The 17,191-nt window shown below is 36.8% G+C and overlaps 1 protein-coding gene across 10 annotated transcripts in view; it reads right to left on the bottom strand.

Annotated features, from left to right (window-relative positions):
• LOC100648762 (serine-rich adhesin for platelets) overlaps window positions 1–17,191 on the bottom strand; it is a 132,763-nt gene that overhangs the window by 104,675 nt on the left and 10,897 nt on the right. Inside the window, exons 1-2 of one of the 10 annotated variants that reach the window (XM_048411066.1) lie at window positions 5,217–5,816; window positions 562–1,646 (exon numbers count right to left, since the gene is read on the bottom strand). Coding sequence is in view for 3 of the 10 variants with exons in the window: in XM_048411063.1 (XP_048267020.1) it covers window positions 5,301–5,382 (82 nt within the window). In the remaining 7 variants the exon portion in view is untranslated. Of the gene's footprint in view, window positions 1–561; window positions 1,647–5,216; window positions 5,817–13,410; window positions 13,524–17,191 lie in introns of those variants that run through there. The other 9 variants (XM_048411065.1, XM_048411064.1, XM_048411068.1 and 6 more) reach the window with 9 other exon arrangements.

The raw sequence follows: 17,191 nt of genomic DNA, 5'->3' as shown, positions 1-17,191 counted from the left end.
TTAATAGATAACCGGGTCGTCGCCCTCGAGAGGTCGACAAGGCTTTTGGCAAAGAACGAGGAAAGAAGAAACGAAGGTGGGGATTCGTCTTTCCAAGGTGCCTACGTCTAGCAGAGAAGCTGTGCAACGTGTGCAACGTGTTATAAAAAAAGTAGAACGAGGTCAAGGCGGTCCGCCTTTCCTTTTTTTGACTGGAAGGAAATTGCTTTTATCTAGAACAACTTTATCGTTGTTGTTGTTATTGTTGTTGAAGAATTACGAGCGCCCAACTTTATAATTTATTGCAATTTCGAGTTCTGCACGAATAGGAACAAATTATCCTATATTGTTTGATGTATGGTCATCGTTGTTATCGTTTGATAGAAAAAGAACCGCGTCGCAATGTAATTTCAATTTGTAATTACAATTTGTAATATCTAATTGTAATTCTACACTTGTGTATAACGTGTAATATGAATTGCAACTTTTTATCATTATATTGTAAAAGGAGACAACTTTCTTTGAAAAAAATAAAAGTTTAAAGGTTTAACACTCGTTCGTGAATGTTTCTGAACGACTTACCTGACACGCTTCACGTTCTTTCCGTATTCGCCAATTCCGTGTTTGAACATTGTCCATTTCTCCGAAATCTTGGAGTATTGTCGGGGACTCTGAATTTCACACAATTCCATTAAGACTGAAGATAACGCGTCTTAAATGTAACAACGCGACGAGTATTTTGCACCATCCATTCTTCACAATTTTCGTTGATCAAGAATGGGTATGGCAAAATTTCATTGAAAATTTTTCCTCTTTTCACGATGCACATTTCGAACACAGTCTTTCATTTAATTTGCATACAAATATTTATATATGTATATTCTTGTGAAAGCGACGGGTGTCTATTTTGAAAAACGCGATTCACTCACGCGCAAAGAATCGACGTCTCTTTAAATTCGTCACCGATGTACTGGTTATCGAACAACATGTGCAACTGATGTACAAGAAGTTGAAAGGACGAATGCCTCTTTTCGTCGTCCTCGAAAATATCTTGCTCCTCTTCTGGATCCTCTTTATCAACGGTAAAACGTCTATTGTACATGATTATTGCTACGATGGTTAACGAGAATCGATCACGACCTTTATTGTTGGCGTGAGAAGTGAAGCGCTTGGAACTCGAGGCTCGGAGACTCTTGATCACGAAATTTCATACGCACAGCGTACGAGTACAGAAAAATGACCAACGACTCATTACCAAAAAACATGCTTCAGCAACGAGATTTTTCTATTAAACTCGAACATACATCGTCGTCCGAATTTTCATTGTTGCTCTCTTTTAACGTCACACAGAAATCGCGGATTAATCCGACACAATCTTTTTCCGCTTTGAATGCGCGCTCTAAAAAGTGCAAAATGACAAGCTGCTCTTTATTGCTCTGTGGGGGACTCTCACTCGTTGTCACGAGATCACGAACGCTTGTGCTACACGGATTTAACTCTTTTCTTGTTTTCCGAATTCTTTTTATATTTCATTGTTCATGTTCCTTTTGGTAATACCCTCGCTGAACATCCTTGTCAACTTACGAAATATGTTCGACCGCTAATCCATCTTAACATTGAAAAATATGCAATTTTCTGCGTCGTCCCGTCCACAGCAATCACCCTACCTTCAAGTAACAGGACAAATAAGGCGGAAGTTATAAATTCCTTAAAAAAAGCAAAGAACTGCGATTTCTCTCTCATAGTTAAAAGATTCGCTGAAACGAAGTAAAATGTATCAAAGAAGTAATATATACATATTACGTATACAGAAAGAGAGAAAATATATAATCTTCCACATTCAGGAAATGCTGCGAGATTTTCAAAGCTCGGTCATTAAACAAGTTGTCCCAATCTAACGTTTTTGCAGGGTGTAGGTGTAGGAGAAAAGACGAGAGTGAATACGCGAGCCCGTTTAAAAAAAGACAGTGAATTTTCCGTCAAGGCTTTTCCACTTCGTCAAGCACACATTTTTCTTCCGCGTCTTTCAGCCGCCCTTCGCGGCAAATCGCTGGCTCGATTTATACATTTCCCTATTCCTGTGTAGCTTGCACTGAAACTTTGTATATCGATGACACGAAGGTATCAGCGGAGAAGCGCAAAATACGCGACAGATGAGAAGGAAATAATAAGATCTAAGCGAACACTTGATAAGGGATGAAGCATAATTGCGCCTCTTTCGAGGGACTCTTTTTCTTTTTTAATAAGAAAGATAGGGGAAAAAATAGGTGTATTTCTCGTAGAAATCGATATCATTCGCTTTATGCTTTTGTTCGCGACGTGAAGAATTTACGACAAAAGTTGTGTCCTATTGCTGCAACAAATATAAAGCACATCGCCATATGTTTTTGCGAAAATCATACCGGTCGAGACGGCGCCGCTGTTTTGTAATTTATCTCGATATCCGCCATACCGTTTTATCAGAATGACTAGTGCTTTCCGATAACAAGGTATCGACCCCAACCTAACCCCACGAAAAATTTCCCGTTCTTGAATGTCACGTTCTTCCAGCTTCAATTTTTCAATTCCACCATTATTTCGCATTAGAACACTTGGTTTCCCACTAAACTCTACGAAACACGAGAGGATAACAGTCTTTCTTTCAAACCTTATATATTTATTTCTGTAACCAACAAGGACACAGATTACGCGATTACGAAGAATCTCAGTAAAAACACGGTGTTTTTTTTTGTAGATCATAACAGAGCGTATTAAAAAGGGACGCTCGGAACAGAAATACGGAATTTTGATGGTGCTTTCAACGTCGTCTATCAGTTTAATGTGTATCTTATAATGGTGAAAAAGCGCACATTAAAAGAAAACCGAAGAAAATGAAATTGAGTTATTCAACAAAAATGAAATCTCGTCAATTTGAATAGTTAATTAACTTATCCGAGGAAGATACAGGAAATACGTAAGAGTTATCGATCAAAATAAACTTAAAACTTGATATTCTTCGACGGAGTAACTTACGTTGAACATCAAACTCGATGAAGTGGTTTTCTAAACATATAGTATACGCTAAGAGATGCAAAAAGACGAGTTTCCAGTTATAAATATACTTCAAATGTAAATTAGTTTACATACACGTTTTATTAAAATCATACCCTCTGTTTTTGATGATTTATACAACTAGCTTTATGTAACAGTTTACAGCTACTATTCGTTCGGACAAGGAATAATATCCGGAATTGTGTCGTAACCAAAATGAAATTCATTTTATCGATTTATCGCGTCTCGATATTTTTTCTCCAAAATATGGGTCGCATAGACAAGACTATGTTTTGCATGGCGATCGCTATACCAGAAACTCAACACCACGATCCGACCACAAACTATTCGAAACATTCCAACCAATCACGAGGAAACAAAGAGAAAGATATATCGCAAATTCGAGACAGTTCATTCGCGTAACCGGAGGCGACAACCGATGATGAAAATATGCGAAGAATGAAAAAAATTTATCGTAACCACTTTCGTGGTGAAGATAATTTGCGAAATATGAGACAAAGAAAACACGATGGAGTATAGGAGGAAGAAAATTTCTGAAGAAAGTGAAAGTCAAAGTGTTACAGGACGATAAAATACAGAAGAAACGTCGTCTTCAAATTATTCAAATTGTGCATCCGACGTAATTAGATAAATTATTGAGGCATTAAGTTAACAATTAACGCGAAAATTACCTATTATAGAAATAAAATCGTCGCAGGGCGCCTTCGAAATATTTGAAATTCCAACGCTTCTCGTTGGGCAAGTAACCGATAACAAGTGAATTAAGATCTGCGTGCTAATTACCACTACTCTATCGAATCAATTTAGTGATCAAAGAGGTGTCTCGTTTGTATCGGTATACCAAATGTCGACCTTTCATAGCCGACTCAAAGGGAATAATTTGCGCAGATTGTTATAGGATTGTTGGAAAATCACCACGGTTGTCTGCGAATAAATTAGAAGTAAAAAAAATAAAATGTGCAAATGGCAAGTAGATCGTTATATAAATCGTCAAAGACAGAGGGCATGATTTTAATGAAACGTACACGGTTCGAAATAAGACTGAATGACAACGAAGTTTCGTGTATTTTACGGCGAAATAGTTAAGTAAGAATGGAAAAATAATAATTGTGTAGAACTTACAACTCGTAATGTCTTTAACCATTCATTCTTACGTTAGGCTGTACACAGGGATACGTTGGAGTAGACTCGACGAGAGTAGAGGATTGCTCTTGAGGCAGAGAAGTGACACAGAGTAAAAGAATGATGGAAGAAGGGGAGAACATAAAAGAGAATTTTTCAGTGTTATGTATGTCGGAATGCATTGTTATAAGCCACTACACTGATTAATACTACTCGTGCAGCCCGAGAGGGAAATCACAATAGAACGTACAATAAAATTTCCAATTAAATGTGGACTGAAAACGATCTATTTGACGATTACTTAGATAATGATATTCGGGACAAGAATAAAGTATACATTCGAGATAGTTAAATTAAAATGTCTTGGTAGTTCTTATTTACTTGCACATAATGTGTGGTAATAAGAATTAGGCAAACAATGGTGTAAGAAGGAAACGTGATCTTATTTCAACGATAACGCATCACTGTGTACGTTTATGCAGAGATTTAGCTCCAATGCGACAAATTGGGAACTATAAATAAAGCTGTCTGTATACGTATATCCATAGAAATTGAAGTACCGCAAAAACCGCATTCGGTCTAGTTGGAACGCTACTAATGACTTCAGTGTTGTATACTGTGTGGCGTTGTTGAAAATATCGCGTAAAATTCTCGTTGTAAATGTCACGGTACGAATTAGAAGCTATATACGTAATTTTCCTAACGAGATCCGCATGATACGCGAACAAGACTGCGTATAATGCGAAACGCCTGCGTATAATGCCTGTAGAATGCGAAACAACGGTAAAAAATAAAATTATTCGTTCAACATCTTCTAACTGAAATGCTTCGAAATAAAGTCTCAAGACGTGTTCATTATTCAAGCAGATGGAGCGAGGGAAAAAAAGTAAAACGCTTAAGCCAGCAACGAAGTCAGACCAGACTAGGAAGGAAGCAAGGTGCACGAGGTCATTGTCCTCAAAAAGGCGCGTAGCGGTAGCGTCATATTTCTACGAGAACCTCTGACACGGTGCGGAGATGGAGAATCCTAGTGAATAGCGAAACGTTCTCTCCAAGAACCATACCGATTTCCAACGTACAGTTATCACATACTGATCCATTAATACGTGTACGCAGATCGATAAATTTGGCTCCCGGGTGACATTTACCGTTCACTCGAACATTTATCATCCATGCTCGGATGTACACGAGAAGAGGATACGAAGGAACGGAGGCAACGTCCCTGAGCATTGAAACGCCGTGTCGGACCGGTGCGCTGTGTCACGCGTCACAACATTGCGTTCGTCGTCGGCTCACACGCGATCCGTACGCAGCAGGGAGGCAGGCAATGATGACGAAAGAACTAAAGAAACGTCATACCGCGTTTGATCGCGTTACGTCGTATCACGTCGCGTCACTAGCATTACATTTCTATCACACACCCACTACACGTCCGGTAAACGAGCACTATAGCCATGTACGGCTTCTTTGTGTTCGTTTGCCTGCGGACTGGAGCGTGCCCCAAAGAAAAAAAGCAGTTCGAATCGCGGCACGTTCTTTCAGGGCCGTACGACTGTTCGAGGGTAAGAGATGTCAGAAGGGGGTGCTCGACGGAAGGGGTAGAGAACGCGTGAGGTCCGCGTGTGTCTTTTGGGCTGCCGGTCCCAACGTTGACTGCACCATCGGTCTCTATCGCGCTACTCGCAACCACCACCACTACCACTACCTCCACCACCACCACTACTACCACTACCGCCGCCACCACAGCTACCGTCGACGACGACGCCGTCGGTTGGCGTTGGCTATCGATTTTTCCGCGCAGCCTCCGCGCCCGGAGCACATAGACCGTCGACGTCTACTGGATAGCTCTAACATCGTTGCTTGCTACTTTAACCCCTTCTGATTCTCACCTGCCCACCTGTTTTTCTTTCAGCTTTCCTTTTTATTCCTCCACCAGCCAGTCTTTTTTCCACCAAGAAAAATGGACGAAGTTTCCCCAATAACGGTATCTATGCAGCCTCTCTTTCTTGACTATCGGGCCCATTGATTTAGTAATCTATTGTCATCGGTCGCTTTTGACTTTTTTACATGGAACTCTCGTACTTTTTCTCTTCCCTTTTGTTCTACTTCACTTAATTACAGCTTAAGCGAACTATTTCGCTTTATTTTACTTGTTTTTTTAGCTATAATCTATACTTTTAGCTATAAGCTATAATCTTCACCATTACGAATATCAGCGATTGTTAGATAGCACTATCAGGATTGTCGTTACCATTTTTGTTTGTCCTGTCCCTTTGTCCCACTTAAGATGTAATATTCTGCTGTAAAATAGGACGAAAATTGCTTTTCAAATTCCTTTATGTGTTCTCCAACTCTTTTATTGATCGCATTTCTGTTGATCTTTCTTCCATGGCCTGGTTACTGCGGAACCCGGAATCTCCTAGCGACTTTATGAAGGGGTTACATTCTTTTGTTTGCAATAAACGGGGAATATGCTTTCAGTCATCCAAGGACTTAAATTTGTTCCGCATTCGACTTATTAATTACCTAGCCGCGGATTTGTCAATGCAAAACAAACATCCTCAGTTTTTTGCCAGAGGACGTCATCGAGGTATCTTTTATTGATAAAAATTCATTCCGCGTTTTTATCGTTTTTCTTACATTAAAAAATTTTCAAACGTTCCTAATTCTGTTCTATAGACGAAGTCAACCTAGCAACAATGAGTTCAGTGGAAAATGAGAGAACTTTCTTCAGAAAAACATGGCTCAAAAGAAGACATTCTTATCCAAAAGGAAGGAACGGCCCTGCGATAGAATGCATGATTTTGTGGGAAGATTTCAGGAAAAAACATGAGAAATGAAGTCTTCCACTTTCATATTATACGATCTTTTATTCGTTTCCCTATCCTCTCGTTTGTCAGTGACTTTTACAAAGCCAGGAATGGCCAACAGTCGGCATTCTCGCTAACGAACGAGCCAGGAATCTACTTCGACGCCTGGAAGATGTTTGCGTTTGTTAGATGGAATCGATGCATAAGATAAGACTGAACGAATCTCTTAATTGTAAAACGATCGACGCAAATAGAAAAACCCGATGCGTGACACAACCTTTTCAAGTGTGACATTTTATATTAAGGAATTATTTATACTAGTTTAAACACAAGATATAAAGTATTAGCGATAAATGTTTATAATTTTTGTGAAATTACCATCTTTCCGAAGCACTGACGCTGAATCGAAGGCTAAGATTTTACGATAATTTATGATTGAAAAGGAACGAAGAAACAACTGTTCTCTACACAACGTGGTGCAGTATTTAACTTGTATCTTACTTCGTAATTCATTATTTATCTTTCAAATTTTATGAAGAGATTCAGAAGTCTCTTTCGACATTACATCTACATATATCTTACAGCATGTACGCCCATGATAGGTGAAAATAATTCTGATTATGCTAACTTAACGAAGACAACGAAGTTTCGATGGAAGAACGAAACTTCGACGATTATTGAAGATAGAATATATTGTACAAGTATTGGTAGACAAGAAGGACGAGCTTCCGTTTTGAAGACTCGTTAAACGTGCTAGAAGATATACTAGAAGGAAGTTTGCACTTTGACACCCACGTGGCGTCGACGAACTTTAGCATCAACAAGATATCTCGGAAGAAGCCTGAAGATTACGATCTTGATAAAGTTTGAATATTTCCTTCTGAACATCTTGTAAACTGATAAGTACATATAATAATATTAGTTAAAAATCATTAAAATAATTACCAACTATGACGATACACATACAATGAAGATACTTGAAATTCATGTATTTAGGATATAAATTATATTTTATAGTTTAAAAGATCGTAATATAAATTTTATACGCAATTAATAGACTTAGTTGTTCTCTGAAAGAAAATTAGAGATTAAACAATTCAGAATCAATAACTTAGCCTTCGAATGCTGGTGGCCAATTGTAGACGGATGATTCTACTTGATGCTAGTAGTGCTACTCAATCTGTGGCCTGGCAATAAAGGAAGTAACGCTTACGCTAGCGAGTTTCTCGCGATAATGGGTGATCTTGGAAATGAGAAAAGCGAAGGAAAGAATCTTATAGTGATTTTGTACATGAAAAAAGGCAACTTGAAATAATTTACTACTGCATGCTGACGGATACTATCTCGATGTAATTAAAAGATGTATATCGGATAAAAGCTTTGTAACTAGATATGTATGTAAAACGTGTAACGATGACACGCTTTACGAAAAGTTCGAATCATTCGTTCAATTTAATAAATCGTTTGTATCATATTGATTGAGAAGAATCTAATTAGTTTACAACTGTATCGTGCAACGATAGAAAAGGTTCTCTAGAAGGAAATGGTTGAAATTTAATTTTTCATTGCGACCTCAACCAAGAACTCACAGGAATTAATTAAATCTGTGCCCAAAAGGATGACCTTAATGAGATAGGGTTCTCAGAATTAAACAATCTCCGCAAAGGGTCTGCAATTTCGTTCTTGATGCTCTTAAAACCCCAATTGTTGAATCTGACAACTAAAAATGAAATAATGCAATCTCCGCGCAAATAAATATTTTGTTTTTATCACGATGTAATTTCGTTTGAAGTGTTCGAATTAAAAATTACACGGTTTCACGTATCGTTGAGATAATTGAACCACCTAACGTGTGCAATTTTCTTTTATCGCTGGTGTGACGTACAGAATTTTTGTTAAGGTACAACTGCGCAAGCGAGAATACAAACAACATACACTGTGATACATATATGTATATACATGTGTCCATAGCGATTCATAAAAAGCATTCTGGCGAGCAAAACCTTGTGAAGTATCGCGATAGGAAACATTTTTTGAAGTAAAAAGATAAAAGGATATTCTTCGGAGGAGACCAGGAAATAGAGATAAGGACGAGTACAAAGGCCATTCAGATAAATTCAGAAAACTGTAAATCCCATGAAAATCTTTCTTCAAGCTGTTTGAAGCGAGACAACCATAGACGAATCACTACGAAAGGTATATACTTATGTATATATACACCTCAGCAACAAATATATGTATATTTGTACATATGATAATAATAGGTGTACTTGTACATTCGACATTCTGTGACATCCACATTTCTCATGACGTTAATTTGAATATTTTGGCGGGTCGCTTGAATATTTTACGCAATTAAAATAAGAGACATCAATTTTAAACCAGTTTTCACGTGAAGTTATCTATATCATCAAAATTCAATTTCGGACTTCTAATACTTCTATAGTATACTATGATATGCTAATTCTTTGCTAACTTACACATTCGATTTAATCTATTTTCTCAAATGTGAATTTGTTGCAAAGACTCCAAGAAGGTACTAATTCTAACATTAATGATATTTCCTTTTAAATATTTGCAACTGATTCGTACCTGATTTGTAAAGTATAGTCCGTATATAAAGATATAAAAGTCAGAAACATAAGGGGTTCTGAAATCTTTTCTAAAATCGTAAAATCCCTCTTGTAGTTTGAGAAATGGCCGTTTGTTCTTGAAGGACTAACTTCGAACTAATCTGAAATATCTCTTAAAACTACGTAAGAACCAAGAAGAGTCGGGTCACTGGACGAAATATATATTGAGTTCTCGTATATAGTAACGTCAATTTTTAGAATAGTATCTATTTATAATACCGAGCTTTTCGATCAGTATTCACGATTACATATATTTATCGGTACATAGATTGACTGTAAATTCGACCAATCGCGGGGAGACGCAATCGCGAGGAAACACGTCAACGGGAGTCGTAAATTCCCGTTACGATTATAATAATCGACGCCGCGAGTAGATCGATCCCCTGATTTCCGTTAAGACAATAGGGGTGGTTGAAATGATATAACTCCGTGATTAACAGTGTTATAACTTATATATTTTCCAACAACTTCGTATAATCACACACACTAGTAACGTCGTTGAGTATGAAGATTGCCTTGATCTTGCTCAGATTCTGACTGCCAGTCTGTTAGATGAAGGCTCTCGGGTCGTAGTAGACGTAGCGATTGATCAGATCCGACTTTGACTGAATCGAATCAGCAAACTCAACCGAATGACCGAATGAATAGACGTCGACTGCTTGACTTCGACTGTGTGACTTGAGTGACTTGAATTGACTAACTGACTGACTGACTGGAAAAGACTGACTGACTGACTGTGAGAGCTATGGGAACTCTAGGCACCGTGAGAGCCGTATGAACTGGATGAATTCTACGTCGGAGCTATAGAAAACTCTCTAGTCGGAGCTATAAGAAACTCTGAGGTTCGTTCTGATGTGATTACGGAGGAAAGCTCGGTATGGGCGTCCCTTTTGAACGAAGAAAGCTGATTCGTTGTTCATACTTTTCGTTAGGAAAGGTGAGGACAAGGATCCGCGCTACCCATTGGCTAAGACGTTAACGATTGAAGATGGGAGATGTAAGCACCCTACCGGCATGACTCGTGGGAAAATCTAGACATTTCTATTCTATAAATGCCTGATTTTCCCTATCATATAATTACCAGTTTTTCCCGTTATAACTACCAGCTTTATCCGTAATCTTTAAGAACGTTCAATAGACCTAAGGACTGTTTTAAGTACCAGCTATAAACCGAAAATACTTGCAGAATTCAAAGTTCCTGCAGGCTAATGAGACTCGATTTATGGTGGGACCTTAGGTTTGTCTAACGGTGCTTGGGCCTTGACAGTCAGACAATAAAAGATGTCGTGCGGACCTTTTCACTCATTGATCCTCTTTTTAGATATTGAATTTTCTAACTTTAAACTTTCTATTTGTTATTGTATGTACGTATGCATATAAAGAAAAAAATAAATATTGTACTTCTTTCTTATTTATAAAGTAAAATTTCCTTTCTCCATTATACATTGTAATTCATCGTGATTCACGAGTACGATTTATACATGAAAGAATTTTTATTAGTCAAATGAAGGGAAGTTTATTGTAATATATCGATAAATTGAGAAGTCACTCAATGTTTATATCTTTCCACTTATTCTTTCGTTAATTTTTATCGAGAGAAGGGTCTATTTAAATTTCCAGTAAATATGCGTCAACTTGTAACACCAAAATCGACATAAATAAATTATTCTCATGTTTTATTTATATACCGTTACATATTTCATAAATTCGTGAAACATGTTTCAGTATAATCCCGGAGCTGTTTCAAGTGTTTTTCAAACAAGCTCATTATATCCATGATATGTTTCTAACTTTTTAAATAGAAACAAATATATGTAATCTACTTTTTAACATACCAGGACTACAATGTTTTATATTAACAATTTACTTTGACACAGTTGGATTTATCTATTGTATATCGAAAGACCTAATTTTGGAATATGTATACATACGTAGACGAGTGGGAATTATATTTCAGCTTTTCCCTAAATCACTTACAAACGACGCAGACCATCTTCGTAGTATCATGAACGCAAGGTAAATTTTCACGAAGGATACTTTAGAGTATCGGATAGTTGTGTTTATGACGATTAACTCCTAAAGAACTATCAACTGTGCTTAATGACCACGATTCCCTTTTCATTCAGTTGTCATGCAAAGTTCGATCGACTTACTCCGGCCCATTATTAGAATGAGTTACGTAATAACCCATCAATCTCGTGTGATTAATCAATTCCATGAGCTTTTCTGAAATTATACTGAATTTAAACCGAAATTACGTCTTGGTGAACTCGCTCGATAATTTATACTGAAGCTCTATACAGTAGAGGAGAGAATTTAATTATTATTAGCAATTATTCAATTTCGATCATGCACATCCTCTATACACTACACCGAGAGAGAGAAAGAGAGAGAGAGAGAGAGAGAAGAGTTAACGAGGGACGTCCTTATTAATAATTTTGATTTCAGAGATTTCAATTACGGCAGTGTAGTTTTCAAGCAGTTCCCAATCAATTTACAAGGAAACTTCCTCGACTTTCCTTTAAGCTTTCGTGTAACATTTGCCCGCGTGACGGAAAGAAGTTTCCCAAAAAAGAATATTAATATGAAGGTAATAGCTCAGTGACCCTTCCTCGGTACATTCAAATTCCCCCAATATTCCTTCTCATCGAATTCAAAATAATTATAGTGACATTGCAAAACTTCATTAACAGACAGCTGCGAGAAATGAAAATTCCCAATGTAGCTTCAAAATTCATTTACTGTCTCTGCTACCATTAATTATTGAGATAAAACGAAGTATCAAAGTGGGAGAGCTATTACAAACCATGATATTTCTCGAGGTAAGATCTCCCCTAAAGCAATAAAAACGTACGCTATCATTTTTCAACGATTCAGAGAAAAGTCGTTCGCCGTCTTCTTCAATTCCTTTCGACAGTTTTCGCTGCTGCCATTATCGAACACTTCCTTGCTCACGTTCATGAACATTGAATTTACTGTTGAAGATACTGTGGTTTCATCAATTTTTGAACGATCGCCTTTCATGTCAATTTCTAGGCTACCAAAAATGAATAAAAATAACGCTGCCAACGTATGCATTTCGAGAGAACCTCGAATATGTATATCAGCTACACAAATATAATAGTATCGGAAGATATTGTTCGAAATACAATTAGAGTTATCTATGAATAATACAAAAGTAATTATAACATAATTCGAAACATATTTGGAAAGGAAAATCATCTACGATATATTGAGATATTGCTAAATTTCTTGCATTTTGGTATGAATCTCTATTTACAAAACTGAACTTTTTCTGCTACAATTTTACGATATCATCAATTCGCTACTTTAATCCTAACAGGAAATAGTTTTAAGCATAAATAGACGATCGATCTGTCTGCCTACTATCTACGCGTGGATTACACGTTAGTGTGTACATGTCCCCGTTTCTTATAAAATAAACTCTATTTAACCTGGAATCGAGACTGAATGCACCAGTGTTAATAGAATTCAGCCTGCTGGATGTGACACGCTCCACTAGGTCCTCGGACTCAATTGAGAAATAACTAGGAGGTTCGATTTAACGGAGCGTGAAAAAAAATTCAATGTACAAAAGAAAAAAGTAAAAATAAACACAGCTGTCTGATATACCGCATATACATAAGAAAGATTAAAGATTCTAATACTTTATACCTAATTAGCCAAAGAACAATATGTATATAAATAAGGATGATTAAATACATAAAGCTCTGCGTAAACAAAATTCTAGAAGTAAATAAAATATTTCTACATTTATGTCAACGTAAATAACCATCCAACAACAAAGAACTCACCTTCATCCTTGTCCGTTCCACCACAAAGTAAAAATGTTGAGACCATAAAAAAGTCTTGTGATAAAACTGTCAGCTCCAACTATTTTTATGGAATAATGAATGTCACCTTCAACCTGGAAGATTGAAGATTAAAGATTAAAAAGATTAAAAATGTTATTTATTCTTTAATTCATTACTAATATATACATATATATAAGAGAAATTTGAAGGATAAAAATAGCTTTAAATATCCTAAAATTATTGGACATGACCAGAGTAATAACATTGGCGCCCATGTAATAGGAACTGCGCCAAACTACCTGAATCGTGGGATCTCGACTCCTGTACTCGGGATTGTCCGAGCTGATCTCGGATGGATTTAAGGTTCCAAGAGTGGTCCAGTGTGTATTTCTTACTGGTAGAGTTATGTAAGCTGAATCAAAGAATTCGACAGTAATCTAAAGAATCCAAAAACCTAAGAGTAGTCTAAGCATATCTAATAATGAATTGGTTCAGCGTAGATCCAAAGATCCAGAGGTGGTCCATAACATATCTTTCAATTTCAATTAGACTAATCTTAGAAGGGATTCAAAGATCCAAGTTATCCACAGAATTTCTTATACCTCTACACAACTCTAGAATGGATCTAAGAATTCAGAAATTATCCAAACTATGCTTCACAGTTCTAAGCTAGATTCGAGAATCCAGCAGTATCTGAGAGTAACCTAACGATTCTGAACTGGTACAGGTAGAGCCTAAGATCGGATACTACGATTGTGAAGTAATTCAAGATAACTCTCAGAGTCTCGGTGTTTATAATTTACAATTATACCAGATCTTGCAGCAGCCTTAGAGTTCTACGAACACAGGATATTTTAGACGCGGGCCTTGCATCCTGGGTCAGGGATGTCATTGTTTTATGGCCTTCAGGAGGACTGAGGGCGAATCCTATAATCGTAGGGTCACAGAGTTCATAGTCTTGTGACCTTGGTAAAATTCAAGGCGTGTTCCTCCATTTCGAAGTCAGGGATTCGATGTTCTACGATTTTAAAGTCGTCCAGGATGATTCTTACGATATCACGATCAAAAGTTTCCAGTACACGCGTTTGTAGTTAATAGGACAAACCACGTGTCATAAAGTACGAGTTCATGCGACTCTAAAGATCATCCGCTATGAAATTCGTGTCATTTTATAGAATGTATGTTGGTACCTCGCAAAAGGATACATTTAATGTAACGAATTTTCCTATGCATATTCATCCCAGTGCTTCCTATCTGATATGTGTCAATAAAAAAATGTTTTCGAGTACAAAATTTAGGATATCTCGTGTATTATAAGATAAATATTATCCTGGTAGGTCACCCTATTGTAAAAATATAAACTGTAAATCGACAAAATTTGAAGGATAAAGAATACTGGGGGAAGTGTGCGGGCATTATCGATATTCGAAGGACGGTGGTGTTAGCTCAGTGTGCATTATGTGGGTTACTAGTCCAAGGTCTAACTTCGTTCGTGTCCTGGAACATAAGCTCGTTTGTATGCTGGGTAATTTACCCGAACTTCCGGTGACCTATATCATTCGCGTATATCTATCTTATCCTCAGATAAAAGTTACAAATACACAATTTTATATCACTTTTTCATAAAAGTACGATAATGATTTTGATACGCATCTGTATATGCTCTTATAATTTTAATCATTTATCACTCCCCATATTTCTTCAAGTAGTACGTCCCTTTGTTTATCCGCGATGCTGGCTACGTTTTATATTTTGATTATTTCTTATTATCAACATACACAGATAATAAACGTAGTTTAAAATATTTCAATAATTTTCACGCCTTTCTCTCCTTCGCTTAGATCTATCAGTAATTTCACCGTGATGCTTATGCTAGTATTACAGGTTTCGAAAAACTTTCTCCTTCGAAACGAATGAGAGTTGTAGATGAAGAGATACTAAAAAGGAAGGAACGAAAATTGAAGAATTACATTAAGGATTCGGTGCCAAAGCGGTCGAATCGACTCGATCGATTTCCCGCAGATCTACTGTCGTTTCTGCAGGAGGAAGTTGTTCCAGAACGTGCCTTCGCACCCTACGACGTCTGTCGATACGTTATTCAATTCCACAATATCGGATTTCTCTTCTCAGTCTGCAGTCAGACTACAACGGCAACTGCAGTTGCAGTATCTAACAACGATGCAGTTCTATCGAGGTGTCCTTCCGCTCTTTTTCCCCGCGTTTCTACATTTCGATATTTGACAAGCCAAGCAGCGTACAAAAATATTTGCAGAATCATATTCTGCCAATCTAAATTGCGAAAAACATTAACGATCAACGATACAACAGCTTGGGTGATGTTACAACAAACTTGTAGTTCTCGTAAACTCACTCGAGCAAAATGTGTCTTGGTATATCTGCATTTTAATCAGGTTATACTATTTAATAAAGGCAAATGTATTTCTCGCTCAATGTTACTTTGCTTATTAAAAATTATAATGCGTGAGTGATTGTGGATTATAAAAGCGACATACGTGGCTGTACATTTACGATAAGAGGCTCGCCTAATTTGTGACTCTGTTGCCTTGCAGTCTGCATCCATTATTAATTCTGTACGTAATAGTGGGAGTTTCTCCATGTATCTCATACAAACGGTGAACTTGTGTCTGTAGTCAGATTAAAATTCATGTACATGTACAATATATCCTTGAATGCAATTTCGGGTATCAGTGTAAACCTCGATGTGAACGATAGCGTTAAATATTGAAACGATCTAAGGATATTTCACTAATCGTTAGACATATTATAAAATATTGATGAAATTGAGACTTCTGAATCGTAAGAATGGTAAATTAATGAGCATTATTCGCAAAGCTATAAGTAACACGTCATTGTCTTTAATCACTCTATGAACTGATTCTATCGCTTACATATTATCTGTTTTCAATCTTTAGACTATAGCAATGTAATCACACGATGAATATTTAAGAAAAAATTAAACTTATGAAATTTAAGTCATTTGTTAATTCCGATCTGAAATAGTTGGAAGAATGTAAACCATTTTCATGAAACAGCGTTGATATATGTCTACGTATTCAAATTGTTAATTAAAGGTAAATACTTTACTATCTTGATTACGCAGCATCATATTTTAACATGTAATTTTTAAAGTTATAGTCAGAAGTGATAAAAGCGATTATCGTATTACAGCGAAGGCTGTTCAATTTTTACGACAGGAACATGATATATGTGGATTTTATGTTTCAAAGGATTGTAACATATTGCGTATCTGGTATTTTAATAATTTTTTCTTCTGTTCTACTCACACTTTTGTACTCGTTCAGAGATGCAGGCATGTTAGATTAAGAATTTACACGTTTAAGATCCGGTTAAATTATACGTTCTCTTGCATGATTAAACAAACGTTAATATAATTCATTCCGCATAATTATATAGCTCAGAGTATCCTTGAATCTTCTTAAAAAAGGTAAGTACGAAATTTATATTTTAAAATTGCAACACGCCGATACGAAAACAGATAATAAAAATGAATCAAAGGGAAATTAATTTCACAAAATAAACTGACCAAATCGTACGAAGAATTCAAACCATGCTTGCGTATCTAGCGTGTGTAGGAATGTGACGATAGTTGTACGGAAAGATCCGACTCAAGGTTACCATAGCCTTGAACATGGAATCGAATAGCCGATACATCGCGTCGGTCCAGAGATGCTTCGAAGGATAAAAAATCCAGTCGTTGAAATGGATTTTCAAGAAGAGAAAAAAAAACGAACGTGACTAG

Source organism: Bombus terrestris, chromosome 12 (assembly GCF_910591885.1).
Source record: "Bombus terrestris chromosome 12, iyBomTerr1.2, whole genome shotgun sequence".
Classification (NCBI taxonomy): domain Eukaryota; kingdom Metazoa; phylum Arthropoda; class Insecta; order Hymenoptera; family Apidae; genus Bombus; species Bombus terrestris.
The sequence above is the reverse complement of the archived record's forward strand: the minus strand, read 5'-3'. Positions and strand labels throughout refer to the sequence as shown.